At 33.2% G+C, this 23,063-nt stretch overlaps 4 protein-coding genes across 4 annotated transcripts; 2 read left to right on the forward strand and 2 right to left on the reverse strand.

Annotated features, from left to right (window-relative positions):
• Window positions 1-368: 368 nt before the first annotated feature.
• LOC108690558 (protein ecdysoneless) lies at window positions 369-3,030 on the forward strand. Its single transcript, XM_018197918.1, has 5 exons — window positions 369-642; window positions 731-1,224; window positions 1,442-1,949; window positions 2,110-2,311; window positions 2,414-3,030. Exons 1-5 carry the CDS (start codon window positions 369-371, stop codon window positions 2,841-2,843), a joined length of 1,908 nt encoding a protein of 635 aa, XP_018053407.1. The 3' UTR covers window positions 2,844-3,030.
• A 130-nt stretch (window positions 3,031-3,160) lies between these two features.
• LOC108690559 (tether containing UBX domain for GLUT4) lies at window positions 3,161-7,331 on the reverse strand. The gene is made up of 7 exons (XM_018197919.1): window positions 7,245-7,331; window positions 7,089-7,144; window positions 6,756-7,005; window positions 4,440-4,904; window positions 4,008-4,365; window positions 3,740-3,905; window positions 3,161-3,677 (listed from the first exon to the last, which is right to left on the reverse strand). The coding sequence occupies exons 1-7, from the start codon at window positions 7,329-7,331 to the stop codon at window positions 3,509-3,511; spliced, it is 1,551 nt and encodes a 516-aa protein (XP_018053408.1). The 3' UTR covers window positions 3,161-3,508.
• Window positions 7,332-7,740: 409 nt separating this feature from the next.
• On the forward strand, window positions 7,741-10,053 carry LOC108690529 (N-alpha-acetyltransferase 60). The gene is made up of 2 exons (XM_018197864.1): window positions 7,741-8,432; window positions 9,132-10,053. The coding sequence occupies exons 1-2, from the start codon at window positions 8,084-8,086 to the stop codon at window positions 9,707-9,709; spliced, it is 927 nt and encodes a 308-aa protein (XP_018053353.1). The 5' UTR covers window positions 7,741-8,083; the 3' UTR covers window positions 9,710-10,053.
• Window positions 10,054-13,228: 3,175 nt separating this feature from the next.
• On the reverse strand, window positions 13,229-16,377 carry LOC108690510 (cap-specific mRNA (nucleoside-2'-O-)-methyltransferase 1). Its single transcript, XM_018197835.1, has 3 exons — window positions 16,356-16,377; window positions 14,092-16,255; window positions 13,229-13,769 (listed from the first exon to the last, which is right to left on the reverse strand). The coding sequence occupies exons 1-3, from the start codon at window positions 16,363-16,365 to the stop codon at window positions 13,229-13,231; spliced, it is 2,715 nt and encodes a 904-aa protein (XP_018053324.1). The 5' UTR covers window positions 16,366-16,377.
• Between the last annotated feature and the right edge of the window lie 6,686 nt (window positions 16,378-23,063).

A 23,063-nucleotide genomic window follows, 5' to 3' on the forward strand; every position in this document is an offset into this window, starting at 1 on the left:
CTACGACGCGACCATCGCATCAGACAGTGTCAGACAGCATCCCTTGAATGATTAAGCGCGATGGCGGAGGTTAGATCGCGCGGAGGTTAGGTTAGGATTAGGCTCATGCGTCACAGCGCGCGTGCCCTGGAGCTGTGTCGATTCGATGGCGATCAGGCGGTCCCGCATAGGTTATGGTCTGCGTCTTAAATAATGCAGTAAACAACTTCAGTCACGCTTTTTATCGGTCTATGCGGTCATCCACGAGGAACGCCCATGGCAGCCGAGCGCCGTGAGACAATCCCGCATCTATTCCAAGCTGAACCGGTGAATGCGATGACGTAGGCTTGCGCATTCGACGAGAGGGAATACGATTTTTAAGATTTTAAATGCGACGCCAGAAAATGGCAAATGCAATGTTCACGCACAAGACCAAGGTGGAGGATACCATCGAGTGTTTCCTCTATCCTAAGTTCTGCTACGCGTCCGATCCGGACGCGGTGACAGAGGCGAGGCTGAGCGAGGAGATCGTCAAGTACAACGAGGAAATCACCTCGTTCGTCTGCGATCATATCTGGCATAGTGACAGCTTAAATTTCCGTCCTAGAACCAAGCAGGCGATGCTGCTGAATCGAACCCTCGAGGGATCAGCAGTGGAAGAAGGTGAATATTTTAATTTTCACTTGTTGCAGTTTTATTCCTTAAGATAATCAACTAGCCAATAAGAATAATTAATCTTTTTTTTTGCCAGATTATCATACCTTGCCTCACATTTATGCAAATCAGCGTTTTGATGAGGATATAGGGGACGAATGGTTGACGGTGTTCCTAATATTTAAGCTCACCAAAGTCTTCGACGGATTGATCGCTAGAGTGGTAGATTCGGACGGAGAGTTTCTTCTAATAGAAGGTGCCCATGTCCTGCCACTCTGGGCCAGCCCTGAAACGTGCCAGGATCGTGTGTTCATTCATAACGGTGATATTCATGTTATTAGAGAAAGGGGAACATCATTTCCCAATTTATTAAATAACATAAACGGCAAGCCACATATCTCTAAGATGTCCGAGAAGGTGCAGCTTGTATTACAAAAGCGAATTGGCATTTATCCTGATGAGATTCAGAAGAGAAAGCACAAGGCCCGGGCCTTCCTTCCGGAAAAGGCTGCCTCTATACTTCGTCTAGAACCAAGACTCATAGCTCCAGCGATTAGAACTATCTGCCATTCGGATCCACTCGAACGCAAAGTACAATAGAATTAATTTAACTAACAACTTTTTATGTTCACATGTCCTTAAGTGTTTTAAAAAATTTGTAAAGTAATTCCTCATATTTAATTCAGGATATGACAATATATGTCTGAATTAAAGGATTCATCTCTCAAAATCTTTTAGAATACTTAAGGATCTCCTGTATAATCGATTTTGTATAATACATCGTATTAATTATTATAATGTATTGTAGGTTTGTCGTGCCATGAGATATTTCCCTCCCGAACAACGAACCATGGTCAATGTTAAAATGACCAAGTGTTTGTATGCGATGGCGACGCATTGTCGTTATACTGGTGATCCAAGAACAGGTTGGAACATACCACCTGCAACTTGCTCAAAATACAATGCTCATGTTCTCGGAGTTAAAATAGCATGTGGCTTAGAGATGTTAGTGGCTCGAGCCAATGAGGAGCGTAGAAAACGTACCAAAGAACAATCGGACGTTCCCGATGATGTTGAAAAATTAAAGCTGAACGAATCAGCTTTCAACGCTTATCTAGCTCGTTTAGAAATGAACGGTTACTTTAGAGATCTGTTGGAAGGTAGTCAAGAACGTGATAAGCTACTATCTACTGCGAAAGAGTATTTCTTGAAGCATGCTACTTTATTTGATAATCTAACGAATTTGTACGAAAGCGATGCTCAAAAAGTATTAGAAGCATGGGAGAACATACAGACGAATGACATTGAAATGCATGGTAATTTATTTACATATTTAAATGACTTCTAAAAAGTAGCATACAAATGAATTAGTAGTATATAAATATTTATACTATTTTAAAAAGTAGTATGCAAATAATTTTCAGACTGTTAAATATTACACATTTAATTATAATGAAGTGTATTTTTTGTACATAGCTCAAGATGAGAATACGCTAAGTCCTGCAGATACCAATAGTTGGCTAAATGTGGACCCAGCGCAATTAGAAACATATTTAAACCAACACTGGGGCAACGTTAAGGATAAAAAATTAGAAAAACAGGAATCTTTAAGTCTCCGAGAAAAAGTACAATCGTTTCTCAACCAAACCAGTGACATTGATGGCGTGCATTTCTTAGGGTATGATTTCTATTTATCGGAGAAATCGACAATTTTAAAAACTATCATCATAATTTATTCGCAAAATATGAAAAGATAGATAGTTGCTAATTTCATTTATAGAGAACAATCAATGGAGAATGACATGCAAGACACAGAGGATGGCGCGCGAATAGATTTCGATGCAGATGTTTTCGATAGTACGTTAAGAGGCATCCTTGATTTAGTTGTTCCGGGAGGAGAGGACGAATTCGAAGGTAGTTCAGAGGGATCGCTGGGTGGTGATGATGAGGATAAGGGTGGCGATATGGACAAGTATATGCGGCTATTAGACTCGCAATTACAATCACAGATAGTAAAAGACGAAAGTTTGGTAGCGGATGATGACGATAATAATAGCACGGATACTGTAGAGGCAAGTTTGCGAGAAAGTATCGAAGCCGAGGCCGGCGGCTCCGGCCCGGCCGGGAACATAATCGGAGGTCCTGTCCGAAGGCTTATGCACTTGCAGTTGCAATCGCCTACGGCGGTACCGCCTGACTTACAAAGTTAATGGCACTAAATATATAATAGATGATTAACATAGTCGATTCACGTTAACATTCGTAAACATTATTACAACCTTCGCTTCATTCTGCAAGATACATTAAGCATTTGCCATTTCAAACAAGGAGAAAAGACAATGGACTAAAATCTCGTTACTGTCTAAATTATTACACATTTATTACTTAAAATATATACTTAATGTTATCGATCAAAGCACCTTTATCACGCAGTTAGTATCATTGATACATATTTCACAACTTGTACTTTTCATCATTCGCTATATCACTGTTTTTCATACAAATTATATAATTATATATACATATAACATATAAGATGTTATTATTATCGCGGCCATAGAGCTAGATATTAAGAATCCTACTATTTGTATATGTAGCATTTTGTTTCCACTTTTGTAACTATTTTACTAAGCATCAAAGTCTTATGTGTAAAGAGCTTTGTACATTTCAATTAGAATAATGAGAGACACGGATGTTTGTTGTGTACAGAATTTGTATATTTCATTAAGACTTGTTAAAAGAACTGTTACGTTATGATGACATGTATACGCGTTTGTGTGCTAGTATACATTGATCTTCATAGAGTTCCGTATAGTCTATCATTTATATTAAAATTTAAGAAATCCACCTTCTTTCGGTGCTGTTAGGTAATTGATTATTTAAATGTCTGTTTGAACCATTTTGGTGTCTTGTTTTGATTCTGAGTTGATAGTGATGATGATTTGCCGCTACCGCTCGGTCCCGGAGTGACATGATTGCTCTCGACAACTGTGCCTCTATCACTTTCAGTCGTTGGATCTTGTTCTTTCCGCATCGTGGTTATTCTATAGATAAGTATGCAAAATTTAACGACAATCTGTATTAAATGATGCCATCAATACCTTACCTAGATTTCACAGCTTCAATACCAGCGGCTCTAGGATCTGTCAGTTGTGCTTTTACATTCGAGTTTAGCGATGATAGTCCAGAATAATAAACGATAGCAGAGGGAACAAGATTTTCGTCTATTAGTCGTGCATCGGGGTTTAAAATATGCCTTGGTGGGCTAGTATCTAAAAAGAAAAAAATATATAATAAAATTTTATCCATAATAAAATTATTACATGTTTGCCTTTTGCATAAAATGAATGTGATAATTGCATGTCATTACTCACAGATAGTGAATTCGCAATCCGGATTCTCCAAATAGCTTTTGATGAAGTCCTTGATAGCTTTGATAGTCTCTAGCGGTTCAAACAAACCCTGAAGAACGAATTGGTCGGGAAATTGTATGCGAATTACGGCGCGACGATATTTAACCAATCGATCCAGAATGTGCTTATTTTGATCCAGCTGACGCTGCACCTCCGTCTGAAGCGGAGCGTCCTCGAGTTGCTCTCTGCGACGCTTAGCATCTCGTAAAAGCGTCTTTGCGTCGTGTAGATCGAGGTCGAAGAAGCTATCCGGCAATTCCTCCCTCGGCAATGCCTGAGTTCCAGCTTGATTGAACACTAGAGCATTTCTCTTTCCTAACTGTAATACAAAAATCCTCGATAAGTAAATCTATCACTCAAACACAATTGCACGTATGCACAATTGCACCTTACAAACTTAATTTCATATGCGTTTTCCTGGACTTCTGCGCATGTTTCTGCAATATACCGATTTGTCCCAGATTTGTCGTGATCTTCATGACTGGCTGCAATGGGATGACTTTCTCCTATCTTAAATGTATCTTTCTCTTGTTTTTTGTTACTAAGCGCATCTACTGTTTCATTTTTTGTATCTATTTTCACTTTATTTCTCGATTCTTCCTGATTTTCTATTTTTGATGTGCTTTCTGTTGGTAAATTAATTGTTTCATTTATTGTCTTACTACATTGTGAACATGATGGCACTCTTCGGTCACTCGATGAATCATTCGCGACTGACTTTGGAAGCAAAGGCGTAGATACATGTGCCTGTGTTTTTAATTGTTCATGATCACGATATATCAATCTTAATATTGCTTTTCCGCTATTGAGTCCCAGCGATTTTAATGTTGTTTTCTCTAACGCTTCTTTGCCACACACCTGGAAAGATTTGAGCTGTTTACTTTCAGCCTCTCTCATTCGCTCACTTGCATTAAACATAATTATGCAACATCAATTTCTATGGTATGCCGTATCGCTTCAAAAGTGACAATTAAAAAAATGTGATTTTGAGTTATTAATCATGAATGAATTAAAATTAAACGTTATCTTATCAATCATTAAAAGTGAACTTCATAAAAAATTGTCAAAATCGTCACAATTCAAATTCTTGAAGAATAGTGAAACGAAAATGATAAAAATGATTGAATTTTATCATGTTAAGAATACATTCTTTTCGATATTCTTTGATTATTACAATATTAATAATTTTATATTAAGTTGAAAAATATGTAATTTTCTCCTTTCGTAGGAAAATTAATGATAAATTTGGTCACTCATACTACAGGATTAGTGCGAAAGTCATATATTTAAAATTTCATAATTTATATGTTAAATTGATGAAATTTTAAATATATGACTTTCGCTACTGATATCTTGCGTGTGCTTTTTTACTCTTTTATTTATATATTGTTTAATTATTAAAAATAGTTATACACTTTTACATTTAACTTGGCTAATTTCATGCAGCTATTATATAAATGATAATCTAGGATACGGAGGAGGGGAGGGTCAATTCTATATTTTCAAACAAGATGAAAATTACAAAAGTGACCAAATTTACTAGGTGTTGACCAATGAAATTATCAGTATTCTAGTAAATTCGCTCACTTTTTTAATTTTCACCTTGTTTCAAGATACAGAATCGAATCTGCCCAGCAAGAGACACATAACACAATATAAGGGTCTGACAAGAACTGTCATAACTCTTACTTAGATTTGTAGACATAAACAACGCACAAGTTTTGGCATGTGATGTGTGACTTATTGCTGTCTCTTGAAGACACTTAAATCTAAGTAAATGTTAAAAAACTTTTGTGTTCAGACTCTACACAATGTGATCTCTAACACAATGAATCATTTTATCTTTGTTTAACATTGACAAACAATAACTATATAATAATTTACTATGTTAAATTGTATCTATTGCTGGAAAGAGCATTCCCAGTGTAATGCAAGTGACTAAATTCGCTATTAATTTTTTGCTGTGTCATTTTTTAAGTAAAAGTAAATTATATATGATATTATATTTCTAAATAAGTGCGAAAAATTTTAGAGACGATCGAAAATTATCGAAAATTATCGAAAATTAAGGGATTTTTATTTTTATATAAACATGCACTTTTGTTCCTCTCGAGAAAACTCTTTGAAAGAAGGAAATAAAAATTAAGCTTAATTTTTCTTTTCAAATTTTGGACAAGTTAGAAAAATGAAATTTAGTGGACATTTTCTATTAGTAAAAAGAACTTATTAATATTAAAAAAAATAAAAAAATAAAAACTTATATAAAAAAACAAGAAAGAAAAAAGCTAGAAGCCAAAAAATTTTTTTTTAATTACATCATTAATGTAGAAGTTGGAACATAAGTAAAGAAACAATTATATCCTTTAGTTAAGATTTAATAACAAAGTGCTAGCAATAAACAAACTTGCTAGTACTTTGTTATTAAATATTAACTAAAGGATGTAATTGTTTCTTTACTTATGTTCCAACTTCTACATTAACAATGTAATTTTATAAAAATTTTTTGGCTTTTGTAGCCCTTTTTCTTACTTGTTTTAAATTTTATGAGTCTTATTACTAATAGACATTATAAAAACTTAACTTTTACTTCCACCTTTGAAGGAATTTAATTCTTCATAGAAAGATAGGAGTTTATATGAAAAACCTCTCTTAAATCTTCAACAAATCATCTCTTAAAAATTTTTTTACTTAGAAATATCCTGTATTTACTTCACGATGCATGTAGATCAACACAGCTCTCTCAAGGTCAGAATCGGGATACATTTCCATCAACGCTTGAGCCAATGTTATATCCGGCGAAAACTCGCGCAATATTCTCTGTCCATCCTCCGGTTGAATGCCAATTGTAACATTCGACATGATACGAGTTTTTGTACAGGCCACCATCTCCAACTGAGCGTTATTCGGCAAACCGGTGAAGCGGAATATCATATTAGGATCTAGTATCTGACGATTGTGTCTGTAACAGCAATGAGAGATGTAATGTATGGTTTACAGAAATTATATCATTGTGGAAACCAAAGTCTCAAGTGTCATGCTCACTTAATATCATAATCGTCGACGTTGAAGCCCTGCTTCTGACATACCTCTTCCAGAACCTGCAAGAAAACCTTTATTTGAAAATCATATCGAGAATATCGTTTTTGTTTGGATGAAATCTATTCAAATGCAAGTACCATGCTAAATCCTCGGACTCACCTGCAGGATCGTCGTATTAATCGTAACTTTTACATTCTGCCGGCGACCGTTTGGCGCGAGAACGATAACCGTCTTGTTTGCCGCCATGGTGACCAGCGAAACTTCAAAGAGGTGCGCTGAATGGCTCAACTATTGCGAAGTCAATCTGTCAACAGCTGATTCGAAGCAACTCACTCATGCAGACATTCCACGTGTCTCTTGATGTCATCCCCTCCTAAAGTCGCATAAAGTCTCGTGTCCACCGATTGATCTTTTGTCAATAAAAAAAAAGAAATAAAAATATTCGATCGTATTTTTATTGAAAAGAATATACTACGATTTTTTAGCGTGAAAACAGTTACACTTGTATACGCTGTTAATTTTCTGGATCGTTTCATGAGTTCGAAACAGCTGTCACGACTGTCACGTCGTGACAGTTTGTGTACTACATGCCGTTGATAGGCTATTATTGACGCTTGCGCGCGCGATTTAGATAACAGTCGTACGTTGGCAAGGATCCAGGGTGATCCAAGGGAGTCGTCGAGTTTTGTGTGGCCGACCTGCACGTGCACTACAGGCCTTTTACGCAGGGGGGAGGGGGGGAGGGCGGAGGAAGGCGCGAGAAACAACGAACGTGTGTCAAGCCCGTCCGCCGTGCGGGAAGCGGGAATCGCGTGAACCGACAATAAAAGCAACGGAGAGGAGAAGCAGGGACACCCGCGGCGTGTCGCCGTGTGTTTACGTTTACGACGAGCGACTGCCGTCGCTGTCGCCGTCATCTGACGTCTTGCCACCGTTCGACCACGCAACGACGACACAAATGACGACCTGCGAGGTGAGACCTGGCAAACCGCGGCACGATGGTCGTATCTTTTAACCGGTATCTGCCGGTGATCCTGCCGGAGATCGACAGTGAACCCGATAGCGCCATCGTCGCGAGCGACGTCGGGTCGTCCGACGTCAAGCAGCGCGCTTCGTACACTACGGATGAGCCTGTTGCGAGGAACTGTTCAACCAGCACCAGCACTATCGGCATCGGCGGCGGTGGTGGCCCGACGACGACGGCCTCCGTGACAACACCGGCAGTCACGGTGACGACGTCGGCGGTCACAGTACCGCTGTGTATCCTGGGCGAGGTACAGTTGCGCTTCCTCTGTCCCGACGACCTGGAGGAAGTACGATCGCTCTGCCAAGATTGGTTCCCCATAGGTGAGCATCTATAGAAGCATCCTAGAAGCAGCACAAACTCTCTTGCCTACAAAAGAACGAGAGAGGAGCAAGATTGAAAGATATTTTTGTAATATAATTTTAATTCTTTAACACTTTCTCTCTTTTGCTTTTTTGAAATCTACTTTTGATTAATAAAAATGTATATAATTTGAAAAAGATGAGAGAAAAGAAATGGGTTGACATCTCAGAAGAAAGAGAGCTTGACACACAGAAATAACAAAAGTATTGCTTATATATACAGTCTCAAATTTCAAAACAAAAATTTGTAAGAGAATCTTCAGATACTAATGTACCTGTTTCTATCAATATAGATTAACTTAAATCTTGACATAGTGTAATATAGTCAATCATTATATTCTTGTTTATTTAATCAATATATGGTTATATTAACCAATGTTAAACAAAGATGAAATGACCATTGTTACACTATGTCTCTTACTGAAAAGTATCAAATATTTCATAAATTGTACAATTAATTTATTTAATCTAAATTTATTTGTAATATTTTTATCTATATGTTAATTGTAATTTATTTCTACTAGAAATATTTTCTTTATTAAGTAATATGTTTTCTGTTTGTATTATATTCTAAAAAATTGCTATAAATAAACAATATAATAAAAAGTGTTTCAACTTAGATAATAAAATAGAACTAACGATTAATTTCTACCTGCACAGATTATCCTTATTCATGGTATGAAGACATCACAAGCTCGTCAAGATTTTATGCACTTGCAGCAGTGTACGGTGGAGTAATAATAGGGCTGATTGTCGCAGAGATAAAGCCTTATGCCAGATTGAATAAGGAGGATCGCGGCATCTTGTGCTCCAGCTTGGGAAAAAATTGTTTAGTGGGTTATATACTTAGTTTAGGAGTACGTCGCGCGTATAGGAGAAATGGCATAGCATCGTTGCTATTGGAACAGTTACTCGCTCATGTCACCGCTCCAGAACGTTCCTCCGTAAAGGCAGTCTTCCTACATGTGCTCTCCAGCAACGCTCCCGCTATATTGTTTTATCAGAGGTGTCACTTTCGGCTGCATAGTTTCCTTCCGTATTATTACTCGATCCGGGGAAAATGTAAGGATGGTTTTACATATGTTCTTTACGTTAACGGCGGACACGCACCCTGGGGTATTTGGGACTGGGTTCGTCACCTGGCCGGTGCGATGACCAGTCTCATACCGTGCAGAGTACCACGATGGATTTGGCAACGTCTTTTATGGGCAACCACCATTCTTTCGTACCACAGATGATACATTTTGTGATTTATTATGTTCCATTACATATTTATTTTTCTCTTTTGGATTATAGAGATGTTATACGCATGTAAAGTGCCATAAGTTGACTGGTTCAAGTAGTTAGCCATATTGCGTACTCCTGTGCTAATGCAAAGTTAGAAATGGACATTGATCAAAGATCGATTTATATAACATGAACAAATATTTAAATTCGTCTAAAGTTTGGGCAGCAAGGCTTCAGAGTATCTTAGCACAGCTTTTGTTATCAAGGATTGCTAGTTATTAAGTACATATCGTTATTACAATACTGTTGTAATAGTTCGAGATGTAACTGCCAAAAATAATTAAGTTTAAATAATTTGCACACGTTAGGACTTAATATATCTTCCATCATTTTTAAAAATTATACTATATTAATTATATATTATAATTACTCTAAATTTTGTTAATTTTAATGAAGGCACAAACCTTGACATAATTAAGTATATTTGTCTATCGTTTGAAAATTGTGTACCCTAATTTTTTTTTTTTTTTTTTTTCTACGAGGGTAGGGGGAAATCTTCAAAAGACCCCCTAGAGCCCGTACTCTAGGGGAGTGCCGGACTCGAGACATTTGCATCGCGATACTGCATATGTCTCGCCTAACGGCTAAAACCCCCTCCCTTTTTTTCCTTAAAAGATCCACTAGATGAGCATCTACCGAGTATCATTCTTATATTACTTTCGGGAGATGCTCATCTATAATTTTATCTATTTAAAACATATATCGCAAATTGTTACAATTTTTTATTTTCAAATTTGTAGAGAAATTTGGAGATCGAAAATCATAAAGCAAATTATGATCTTTTAAGCAAAAATTATTTAAAAGACTGCATAATTACGATTCATACTTTGTATACCTCTGCTGCCACATCGACTGTATAATATATGTATAAATTGTGTACATATTTTGTATATTAAATAAATACTTAATATATTAACATGGAACAATGAAAGTAAAATGAATTAATAATCCATCCTGATTACTAGAATATTTTGAAATTTAGTAGAATCTACTTGGAAAGCAACTTAACTAACTTATATTAGAAGTACCAAACAATTATTCTTGATTATACTTTTTATTTTTCTGTTTATATTTTTTAGATTCATGCCGTATTTTTCTTTTTTGTAAAACATAAAATTCTTTTTTTAGAAATTTTCTTTTTTGAGAAATTTTTTTGACTTCAATATCTTTTATATTGATGACATTTGTTTTTATAACTTTTTTTCATATTTATTCATTTGGTCTTTTTTTTTAGTAAGAAATATTAGTACTTAGATAATTTTTTTTTATATATATGGTTATATGTTTTTATATATTTACATAATATAGAAATATCTTGCATACATATTTACATATATTTGACATTTTTGTATTCACTTGTCATACTTATCTTTAAAAGTGATCCTACATGGTCAATAATATTGGGTTGTCCGGAAAGTTCGTGCCGACTAAAATTTAAATTTTAGTACATTTATTAAATTAAATTTTCTGCGTTTAAATTTTCCTTCAATATCGAACTTTCCAGACAACCCAATACTAATATTAAATCAATAGTAATGGCAGATGTATCAACATTTTTAGTTTTTTACAACCTTATACGATCAGTATTATTAACAATATATTTCATTTCAGTTTTATGTACATTATCTATTGCTCTGTGACATGAATCCTAAGCGTACTGATGAAAATCAGTATTCTTTGTTAATCCATCAATATTATAACCACACATAATCAGTAACATTATTGTCAATATTGACAGTATTATTGACATGTAGGATCATCTTAATTCTAATTGGTATTCGCTCTGAAATTTTTTTTAATTGTCCTTCCTGAATTCAGTATACCCGACAAAACTTTAAATTATTGTATCTTTGCTCAATTGTTTTTAAAAGGAAAAAGATTATGTAACTTTTATGTAAAGTTGTGAAAAATATTTGTTATAAACAATGTTTCACGTTCGGTATGTAAATGAAAAAACTGTCTGGGTCCACTAGAACGCGAATTAGGAATAATTTTTGTATTGAAAGTGATTATTCCAACACGTATAAAAAAATAAGATTTTTATTGAAAATAGTACGCGAAGTAAAAACAAATATAATTAAAAATATAACGTATGTTTCTTTGAATACAAATACATACGTTTGCATACATAGAATGAAACTGATCAGTTTTACTCATTACATTATTCATGATCATATTATTGCATTGTTTAAAATTTACATCGATTAAATCTAAGTGAGTTTTAAATATTAAGAAAAAATAAAATCCAATATTGATGGAATGGAAGATATATTTAATGCGCTACATCAAACAAGACTAGAATAAGATTTTACACGCCAAAATCGTAAAATGAGAAGTATTAAACGATTCCATATATCCACCCATTTGCAAATATGATGATGATGTAAGAAGAGAGCAAATAGGTATAAAATGCAAAGATTGAATCATCATCATTTGATATATATGAATTATATATTCCAAATGGAAGACAAAATACTTCTCGATGTACATACATTTATTATATATTTCTTCATCTCCATTATATTATGCAGTCAATGTTGATAATCACTTTTTTTAAAATCAACATATGCATCGTATGCATCAGGTTTAAACATATTAAATCATACTCATTCCACAAGAAAAAGCTAAAATTCTATTTTTAAAAAAGCATTTCAGAAAAATTGATTCGTTAATCTTTAGAGGATGAGGATTTTATTTTTAAAATCTGTTTCTTCAAATAATAGCGAATTCGGTTGGACGCATTCAGTATGCACTGGTGTATTGGTATACATAGATTGACGTAAAGATATCTATTTAATGTAAATATAAAAACGGATTAAATCGCGAAACTTTCAATACACTTTATTGTTTAAGAGAAGAATATATATTTTAGAGATATATAGAGAGATATATATTTTATAATTCAAGATATATTTGCATTTCATTGTTATATTCAAATTAAATCAGTGTGCAACGGCGTACTGACTTTAATATGCACATGGTGTGCCCAATCAAATTCGCTGAGATTTATTATAAAATCACTATTTCTTTTTTTATCTTAAAATATAACACCGTTTCTATTAAGATAGCTTTTCCGTCCTATAAAAGTTAACATACTGGCTATGTTTGCACTGAGACCTATACGCGGCTTGATCTAAAGTCAGGTCATCTCTCAAGTATTTACAGCAAGAGACCTAAGTAATTTAGGTCGAATTTGGGATATAGACCGTGGCCTAATTTCACGGTGTAAATGTAGCCATTAACTTAATTATGATTTGAAGGCATTTGTTCGTTTCATTCTATGTATACATATATTTTTTTCGACGCATATGTCATGTACAAATCTTTATAAACGTCGTTAATGAATTTTTCCTAATATTTCGTTTTTAAAATCGATTTGTATATACAAACTATATACATGTAAATATAATTTTACAATATGTACAGTAGATACATACAGTAGATAGATACATACGCGTTTGTATTACAAGTTAAGTACTTCTGGGAGGTAATGTTTGATTTATCATTTGAACTAAAGTATTCATATTTAATGTATCGTTTGTATCATGCGGCCAACTCCAAATAACTCGTTCCTTGAATGCTTGGGCGAAACTTGCTACAGCATCAGGTGGTCTATTGTTCAATTTGTTTCGAACTTCAAATTCCGATTGTCCGGTTGATACATTAAAAACGTAAAATTCATTAGCCTTTTGACTAAGATGACGTGCCCATGGTTTAACAATACTTCGTATGAATATCACGCTGTTAAATGCTGAATAAACGGGTTCTTGCACAGGTTCCTGCAAATTCATTTCACGATACTCTGTTGTATTAATTGTCATGTCGCGTTCCAATGGATTCTTCATGAGTTCGAAAGCGATATTCGAGGACAACTTTACGCGCTGATCTGTTATTCGTAATCTTCTATGTATATCTGGTGTCAGCAGGAATCTTTCTTTAGCACGAATGCAAGTGTAATCATTCGGAGCCGGCTTCCACAGCGCGTCGCAAAATTTCTTCGTAAGATTAGATCTGAAATATCAAATGTGACATCAAAATATTAGTAATACAATGATTAGTCATATTAATAAAATGTCATTCTGTTGAACTTGTATCCATGTATTTAAATTTAAATCAATGGTATTTATATTTTGAATACATATTTATATTTGAAAACATACTTGCTAAAACATTAAATTAAAATTAACATGTTAATTTTTTAATTTGATCTGTGTTCATTAATTTGCATATTTTTAATTTATGCATAAGAATATTCGAATAGCTATTACAAATATCAATATTTTACATTATTAACATTTTATAATTTTGTTGACAAAACAAAAGAAAAACTTACCGTTGGGATAAATACAGCTTGCTTACATCCTCTCCACCAAGCATGTACGCATCTATAATATGTAATGCTCGTGTCTTTGCAAAATATGTTCCCGTCCATTTTGATTCGTTTACTAGTTCAGCATATACAAGAGTATTGGACGGTAGTTCGATTTTTATTCCTTTATCTGCTGCAGTTCTCCACTTGCCTTTTACATACCGGTACACCTGTTTTCTTCCTAAGCTCAAGTAAAACGTCGCCAACTTATCTTCCTCGAGATACGGGCCCGAACAACATGGCATACAATACCAATCGTATGGCTGATTTAATATCGTATTCCGTACATTGTCGTTTTTTAATTTTGTCGCTTCACATTTGAGTAATCCAATGGAGTCACCTAATATTTCCTGCGCCTTGTCTTGCGGCTTTGATATTTGAGGCCTTACTCTAGTTCTGTCCGGCAAATCCCAATACTTGAGGCATTCTTTTCGCATCTCTGCTTGTTTAGGTTCAATCAATGTTGGATCTTCACAAAATGCAGCAATTTTTAACAGATTTATTATCTGTTTTTTTCCTAAAGTATCGTTAGAATTTCTCAGGTATCTTAAAAATTCCGCGTCTTCCTCTAATACATCAAGAGGTACTATTTCAATCACATCGTTGCTATCGTCTCTTCTCGAAAGCAAACAATTAATATGAGATAAATAATCCATCACTATTTGCGTATCCTTTTTCTTCCATTTACATATCAAATAACGTTCTGAATTGGCTGGTCTGGAAGTATTAGGCTTAAAAATCGAAATACTTTCAAAGCAATGGTACATCAGATAAACAAGCCCAACGCTAAATGGTGTAAATAGATCGAACAGTTTTGTAACAAAATGTCCACTTGGTCTCACTATCATCAATGCCACTAAGCATTGACATAAATATAATTGCTTCGATAAAATTTCCTGTATGTTTTCTTGACCTTCCACTGAAAATCCTCCATCTGACATCATGAAATGTACGCCTTTACCATCAGTATGTCCCATCACTATCGATCTAAACTCCCTTTGATTTTGCACGTCAAATACATTTCCGTTGTCTTTGCTGCCATAAAACGGATGGAAAGTTTCACATGGTCCAGCGAAGAAGTCATCCAATGAAAAATCATTTTCGTTTTTCAAAGTGAATCCAAATCCTTTGGCATGCCACTTCTTTTTTGACAAAATGTATTCGCTGAAACCACCTGGACCAGCACACACATCTGCGAAGTATAGCAATTCGTTGGGATCAACATTTTTCGGATTAGTGAACATAAAATCACACGCTCTGTCTATATTCGCCATCTTGACTGCTGCACGATTCAAGAAGTTTACACATCGAATTGTTTCATATGGATTTGAACGCGTTCTTGCTTTACGCATTTCCGCTTTGTCCAATCTGTCAAATATAGTTTTAGAATCAATGATCTGGCTTAGAATATTTGGATTGCAAAACATGGTCTCGTCATCTATAGTATGTTTCTTTGGACCATACTTTATCCAATGCAACAAATTCATATCTTCAGTAAAAGGTGCAACAGAATGTATGTTTTGCAACCATTTAATATCTTCTACAACTTTTATTTCTTCTTCTGCAGGATCCCACTTCAGGCTTGCTTCCTTGAGACCCGGCACATAATGTCCTAATCCTCTTCGTCCACGTTGCTTAACTGCTTGTATTGGTTCAACACGACCTTGATCGTCTTTTCCAAGACCTTTACCTGGCTTGTATCCCATTTTTTTCATCATACGCTGAATTTTCTGGGGTACTTTACTTTCGTTGGCGTAAACTTCTGCATTATCTATCACTTCATTTTCTTCAATATATTTCTCTCCTGAAGACATATTAGTATCAAACACTTCTCCATTATTCAATTTCTTCCTTTTATTCTGATGTTCGTAAATACTATCGTGACTGGTATCCATTTCATATCTATGCTTTTTGCTATACTGCTCGCTATCATAGATAGAAATTTCTTGCTCATGCTGTTCCCCATTATATGAAATCATCGAGTTATCATAGTGATACATTGTATTTTGTATCACATACTGGGAATCTTTATTGACATCACTTATGACATCCTGTTGAGAATAACTATCAAAAGACTCTGTCATTCTTGGTGTAACATCCTCATTACTAGTAATACTATCATCAGTACCTAACAAAAGACAATATTCCATTTTTTACAATCTATCTTTATTCTTTAGAATTCTACAAATATAGATTAAATATATGGAAAATAAGAAGAGAATACATACTACTATCCATGCTGTCTGCTAATTTCAGTCACTTCTTAACGCTGGTAAAGGTTTTCTAATCAATTCTTTTAACCTATATAGTAAAATGCATTTATTAGAAATTTAAAAATTACTTGAAAGAAATTAGTATAAAAATAACTTTTTACAATATTTAGGTTTCAACAAAAATTACAGATTTTGAAGTGAAAGCTTTACGGTATATAGACAGCAAAAAGTTTGAAAATTTGTAGATTTTATAATCACCTAAAGTAATTTTAAAGAACGTACATTCTAACTGTATACTCACTAGAATATAAATAATAGTAAAATCTATCACGATATGCTATTTAACTATAACTTATTCATGTTTATAACATCTTTTTCTTTTATAATATCTTTTATTTATAAACGGTCATTTGTTATAAGTCATAATATTACGCACAGCACAGTGGCCCGAAACTATCTGAAGCAGCTCAAAAACCCCAAAGTTTCCGAGTACATGTATATATTAGTATATATAGGGTTACATTCGGAAACTTCTGGGAATTTGCACGATGTACCTAAAAGTGCCTTTATATGGAACCGTCAAGTTTTATAAATATTTACGTTAAATGTAGAAAAGAATGTGCGCAATGATATGTTAAATAATTTAATTGAAATGCATTGGATCTAATGTACATATACTGCTGATAGAGGCATCTTGTAATTTATGTTTTATAATATAAACAAATATAAATTTTCAGTATTATATTTTAAAACAGTAGTGTATAAATGAACATAATCTTTCTTAATTTATTTTGCGTCAAGTATCTACAGATTATTGCATTAAGATTTAGATTTATGCACAATATTTTTTTGCTAAAGATGCTTCACGCTTGCATGTAATGGCGCCTTAAAGGTACTTTTTCATGCTTACGCTCATTTTCACTCACAAGATGCGAGGAACGCATTATCAGCACTATTTGTGTCATTGTATCCTTGTTTTACGTCTAATAAACAACAAAGATGGAATGACAAAAGAAGAATAGCTAACAGCGTTCTCCTTGAATGTATCAAATATAATTCATAAATCAGCAAACAAGAATGAATTAAAATGAATTGAAATTTTTTTCTATCCGAATGCGTATTTTAAATAGCAAATACTTTTATTGGATTTAATTGGATTCAATTGGATGCAATTGAGTTGAAAAACTGCATTTCCTATTCAAATTTTGAATTAAACAATATTCACAATTGTATTTGTGTGCACAGAAAAAGCTAATATTATTTTTAGATTGAAAGGCATAGAGATATGCTCTAATTCCTAAAAATGCATTCAGAATTGAAAAGTTAATTTTAAAATTCGTGAATCAATATTTCTGAAAATCTGAATCCATTTCAATTCATTTCAATCCATTCTCGTTTGTTGGGCGTATAACAAATCAAATTAACCAAGACTTCTTATAAATCAAAGAATTAGAAAGAACAGGGGTAGTAGGAGTCAAGCGCAGAAGACGTCGCGCGAATAATATATCTATGAAGTGTAAACTTTTTTATTCATTAAAACGCGCTTGATTCCTATTACCCATATTCTTTCCAGTTCTATAATTCATAAAATATTTACAAAATAATCATAAACAAGGATTCATAAATAAGGAAAATAAGGATTTATTTTAAACGTTTTGTACATATTTTTGTGATTTTAAGTAGATTACACAGATCATAAATATAATATAAATATTATGAAATATTTGTTGTAAATATTGTAGTAAATTTATTACACATTTACAATAAATATTTCATAATGTTTATATTATATTTATGATCATTAATGCTATGAAAACACATAATAAAACATTATAATCTAAGTAAAAAATATTTACTTATTAAAAATATTTATTTATTTATTTTTTATCATAAAATTACATAAATATTTAGTCTATATTTTAATAATATCATGAATAAATTAAGCTTTATATAATATTTATTATAAATATTTTATGCTATCAGAATATGATCAAAATTGATGCTGGACAATGAAAATATATGAAAAGGATGTAACATCATGACACAACACTTTTAATTTCATTATGGCGTCATGCCTAGCAAACAAGAATAGATTGAATTGAATGAATTGAAATGGATTCAGATTTTCAAAAATATTGATTCACGAATGTTAAAATTAAAGCATAGTTTTCAATCCTGAATGCATTTTTATTCATTTATAGGAATTATATGGAGCATATCTCTATGCCTTTTAATCTAAAAATAATATTAACTTTTTCTGTACATTGTGAATATTGTTTAATTCTGAATAAAATTTAATTCTGAATTAAAATTTTGAATAGAAAATGCAATGTTTCAATCCAATTGCATCCAATTAAATATAATTGAATTCAAAAAATTAAATTAAAAAAAAGTATTGGCTATTTAAAATACGCATTTGGATAGAAAAAAATTCAATCCATTTTAATCCATTCTTGTTTGTTGGGTAGTGCTATACATTTTTCATCTGAGTGAGATGCTATTTTTAAATTCCAGCTCGTTTACGGAATTTTGCAGCGTCATGCAGCGTCAAGCCGCCATCTTATATCGTACAAAGGCATGATTCCGCCTACGTCGCGTGCTGTTGTGTGCGACGCAAAAAAATTCACTTACCTATTTAAAGATTAATTTGTAGAGTAAACCAGCAGCAACAGTACAACTCCTTTAATTAATCAGAGTCGTCCGAAATGAAGAGAGCCACAAATAATACGCAAATTGCAAGGTACAATCGAACTAGATACGTCCGCTTAAGCGCTTTGAGGGCCTCTGATCCGCGACACCCCTTTTGGGCCTCTTGGCAATGGGGGTGGATCTACCCCCTCTACTTCTCCATTGACGCCGCTCTCTACTAGCGTCAAATTGGGCTGTGTTCCAAAATTTACTGCCAATACTGAAAATGTATAGTATACATAACGTAAACTATAGATTTTCAGCGCTGGCAGTAAATTTTAGAACACAGCCTTAGTGAAGCAAAATAGGAAAGCAGATTCTCGAGAATCAGAGAGAATCAAGGGAAAGTGGATAGCGTTCTCTTTTCTGATTGGTTCCGTCATTTTTTCCGCTCACTTTCGCAAATGTGTGCATGTACACGTACTGACAGGAATGATGTTCCCTGGCGTTCAGCACGCGGTGTTAGGAGCTCTGCACAAAAAGGAATAGAAAACAGAGAACAGAGAGAGAATAAGAATTTCAATCATTTATCAGAAATCATGTATTGAATACACAGTTTCTAGGTTGAAATTCTTATTTTTTGTTCTCTGTTCCCTGTTTCTTTTATTGTGTGAAGTCCCTTATACTCTCATACCGAAGCGTACATGTAGGCCGTGTTCACATCTTGATGGAAAAACGGAAAACGGAAAGGCAGTGGCCAATCAGAATTCGCGCTGGTAATAAGTAGTACAAAAAGCCGAAATTGTAGACTACCAGCTAGAGCTTCTGATTGACTGCTGCTTTTCCGCTTTTCCATCAAGGTGTGAACGCGCCCTTATTGGAAACGCGTGATGGCGAAGGACATGAAGAAAGAAAGTAATAGAAAATCTCTGATATTCTTTAGCACAAGGTGCACGATTGAAAGAGAAAGCGTAATTAGACGTGATGCCAACTTACGGTATCCTTTCGCTGTCTCACACATTTGTTATTAGTATGAGTGAGAAATCTCGGTGTCTCTTATTCGCCAATATTCATAATAATATTATGCACAAAATGTAGTAATTATGCATAAAATTTTTTAATACTGTAAAAAATTTTTGTGCATAATTACAACATTACGTGTAATTTTGAGATTCATTGTAATAGTTTTGCATGCATTTATAAATTTTCAGTGTACAAATGAAATTAATATTTTGTACCGAAAGATTGCAAAATTAAATTTTAAGTTAAATATAAGAACATATAATAAAATAAATATGATATAATATTTGTGTTTCGATATACACTGCCAGTATTAAAAATCTACAGTATGTAACGTGAATTATAGATTCTCAGTATTAGCAGTGCATATCGGAACACGGCCAATGCAATGCCGCGCGTCGGTCAGGGGACACTATTCCTGCCGGTGCATGTACGTATATCAGAGTATTGATTCTCTAACTTTCATCATAATAAAGTCACTAGATTATAAAATAATTGATGATTTCAGAAATGTCGCGAAAAAATGGCCGTGCACATAGTACATGATTTGAAATACACCGATGATCACACATGTGATGTGTACTTTCGTATTTCTGAACAGTTCTGAACTGTACTTACGCGCCCTTCGTGTACTTTTATGCACAAAACTTCTACGACAAATAAATCCGTATTAAATTAAAGAACACATAAATTGAGCATTCGTACATATTCCTTTGCTCATAAATTAATTAATTAGAACTAAAAAACATTGATTTACATACTTGACGGCTTCATTTTCCCAAATAAAGCACGCAATACAAATGCATAAATTCGAAATGGTCGCATTTCACGTGAAAATGGATGCGAGTTTGCGATATTTTATAGATCTAGTGACTTTACACTGTGATGAAAAGGTGAGCCATCTCATAGGAATTCGTTCGGCAGAACGAAAGAAGAAATTTCTTGTTGAGAGATAAGATTCCAGAGAGAAAGATTGACAGATAAAACGAGAGAAGAATTACAACAGTGTGTTAATACGATAACAATTTTAAGGTTAAATCCATTAAATATTGTTTTGCACAAATACCTAAAAGAAAAAAACTTGTAAATGGCAATGTATATGCTGTTTTATTACTTAAGATTTGTTCGCGTCCAATATAGCGACTAGATGTTCGCGTCGCGTTAGAGCATTCCATGGATCAATTAAAACCCATTCTACAATGGCAATAGCAGTAGTGGATTAAGGAGTAGAAATCAACCAATCATAATCGAATGTGAAAAGGATAATCAATTATGATTAGTCAATTTCTAAAATGGATTTAAAAGAGCAGGCTCCATTGCCTTACCTCAGAAGGTGGTACGATTGGGGCATCTTACGCACGCATACATAATGATTGAAAACATTCTATATTGAAAAAAGTATTTCAGATTTTATATTATATCAAAAATACATAAATAAATGCGTTTTTGATATAAATATAAAAATATAATACAACAATACAGTACAATATTAATAAAATAAAATAAAATAATAAAATAAATAAAATAAAAAGAATAATTAGATAAAATAAATACAATTAGAAAAATTAAAAAAATAAAATAAAATAATATTAATACAATAAAATATAATATGATCTAATATAATAGAATATAATATAACTTTTACATAGAAAAGTAGACTCATGTAAATACAATACAATAAATTAAAATGTCAAAGCTTTTAAAAAAAAACTTTTTAATAAAACGTCATTCCGAACGAGGATTTCTTCAATGATTATCCTACTATATTCTGTACAATTAAATGTCAATTTTTGATTAAAAAATTATTATATTTAATTCAATATTGATGAAAATTTATTTTTCACTTACATTAATTTATATAGAATAGTCAATCGTAATATTTTAAGGAATAATTAAATAAGATTAGCCTAGAGCGATAATTTTTATTATATATTATATGTTAGTTCGTTGGATGGGATTACATAAATACGTTTTCTTTATTATCACTGATGAAGAGTTTGTAAGTTGAAAAGTTTGAAATTTATAGCGTTATACGAATGTAATAAAAGACGAATTTTATTAGTTAACTACATTTGCTCGTTTTTTAAAAAATCCTTGACATTTTAATTTATAACTTTTATATTTATTAAAAACGCATTTATTTGTATAAAAATGCTTTTCGAATAATCGAGGTAACACAAAATACCCGAAACGAAACGAGTCCGACCTATTCGAATGTGGTCTTAGGGATTAGATTAGGTGATGTGCTCACTTGTCCTAAATTTATGTCACTGTGAACATTGGAGCACATAAATGCAACTGCTTCAAAGCCATCTTACCTGTGATCCAAGTGCTTTCTGGGTTAATTTGGAACATGCGACGCGAACAAACCTGTAATATAAATCGACACTAATAAGATACTATTAAAGATGGTCGACCTTCGACAAATTTTTGTCACTATCAATAGGATAATTACAGTACGATGACATTATCGACAATTGATACGATAACATTATCGACAATTGAAATTTATGATTATTACATAAATATAATTTGGATATTCATGATTTTTTTATTATATAAATGCTATATAAGTATGCACTTGTAATGTAACATCTTATACATATTGCCGCACAATTACATTTAAGAATCCATGTATTCGGTGAGCTGCGGCAAATTCTGCGATGGCCACCCAATAAATGAAAATGGATTAAAAAAAACTGGATTAAAAAACTGCATTTTCTTTTCAGATTTTTTAATCGAGCAGTATTTATGACGCACAGGAAAAAATATTATTTTTAAATTAAAAGGTATAGAAATGTGCTTTATGCAATTCCTATAAATGAATAAAAATGCATTCTGAATTGAAAACAATTCATTTTAACGTTCGCAAATGTGTATTTTTGAAAATCTGATTCTATTTCAATCTATTCTCGATACAGAGTAATCACACGATGTAGAAAATGGATGTAGTGTCTTTTTGAAATATGAAAAATAGACTCCAATTAACTATATTTTTAAACTATTTGTTTATGATAAGCGCTTATTAAAAATATAATGATGTAATTCACATAAATATATATTAATAAATTATTA

This window comes from Atta colombica, unplaced genomic scaffold, assembly GCF_001594045.1.
Source record: "Atta colombica isolate Treedump-2 unplaced genomic scaffold, Acol1.0 scaffold33, whole genome shotgun sequence".
Taxonomy (NCBI): domain Eukaryota; kingdom Metazoa; phylum Arthropoda; class Insecta; order Hymenoptera; family Formicidae; genus Atta; species Atta colombica.

Excerpts from the sequence above, each read along its gene's own strand:
- LOC108690510 (XM_018197835.1), bottom strand. Across the intron at positions 13,770-14,091 it reads AAGCTGTATTTATCCCAACG|ATCTAATCTTACGAAGAAAT; the intron begins GTAAGTTTTTCT and ends TTGATATTTCAG.
- LOC108690559 (XM_018197919.1), bottom strand. The coding sequence starts at position 7,331 with ATGGCGGCAAACAAGACGGTTATCGTTCTCGCGCCAAACGGTCGCCGG. Across the intron at positions 4,905-6,755 it reads TGATCTACATGCATCGTGAA|GTGTGTGGCAAAGAAGCGTT; the intron begins GTAAATACAGGA and ends AAATCTTTCCAG. Across the intron at positions 3,678-3,739 it reads ATTGAAGCTGTGAAATCTAG|AATAACCACGATGCGGAAAG; the intron begins GTAAGGTATTGA and ends ACTTATCTATAG.
- LOC108690558 (XM_018197918.1), top strand. The coding sequence starts at position 369 with ATGCGACGCCAGAAAATGGCAAATGCAATGTTCACGCACAAGACCAAG. Across the intron at positions 643-730 it reads GGGATCAGCAGTGGAAGAAG|ATTATCATACCTTGCCTCAC; the intron begins GTGAATATTTTA and ends TTTTTTTGCCAG. Across the intron at positions 1,225-1,441 it reads CGGATCCACTCGAACGCAAA|GTTTGTCGTGCCATGAGATA; the intron begins GTACAATAGAAT and ends AATGTATTGTAG.
- LOC108690529 (XM_018197864.1), top strand. The coding sequence starts at position 8,084 with ATGGTCGTATCTTTTAACCGGTATCTGCCGGTGATCCTGCCGGAGATC. Across the intron at positions 8,433-9,131 it reads CCAAGATTGGTTCCCCATAG|ATTATCCTTATTCATGGTAT; the intron begins GTGAGCATCTAT and ends CTACCTGCACAG.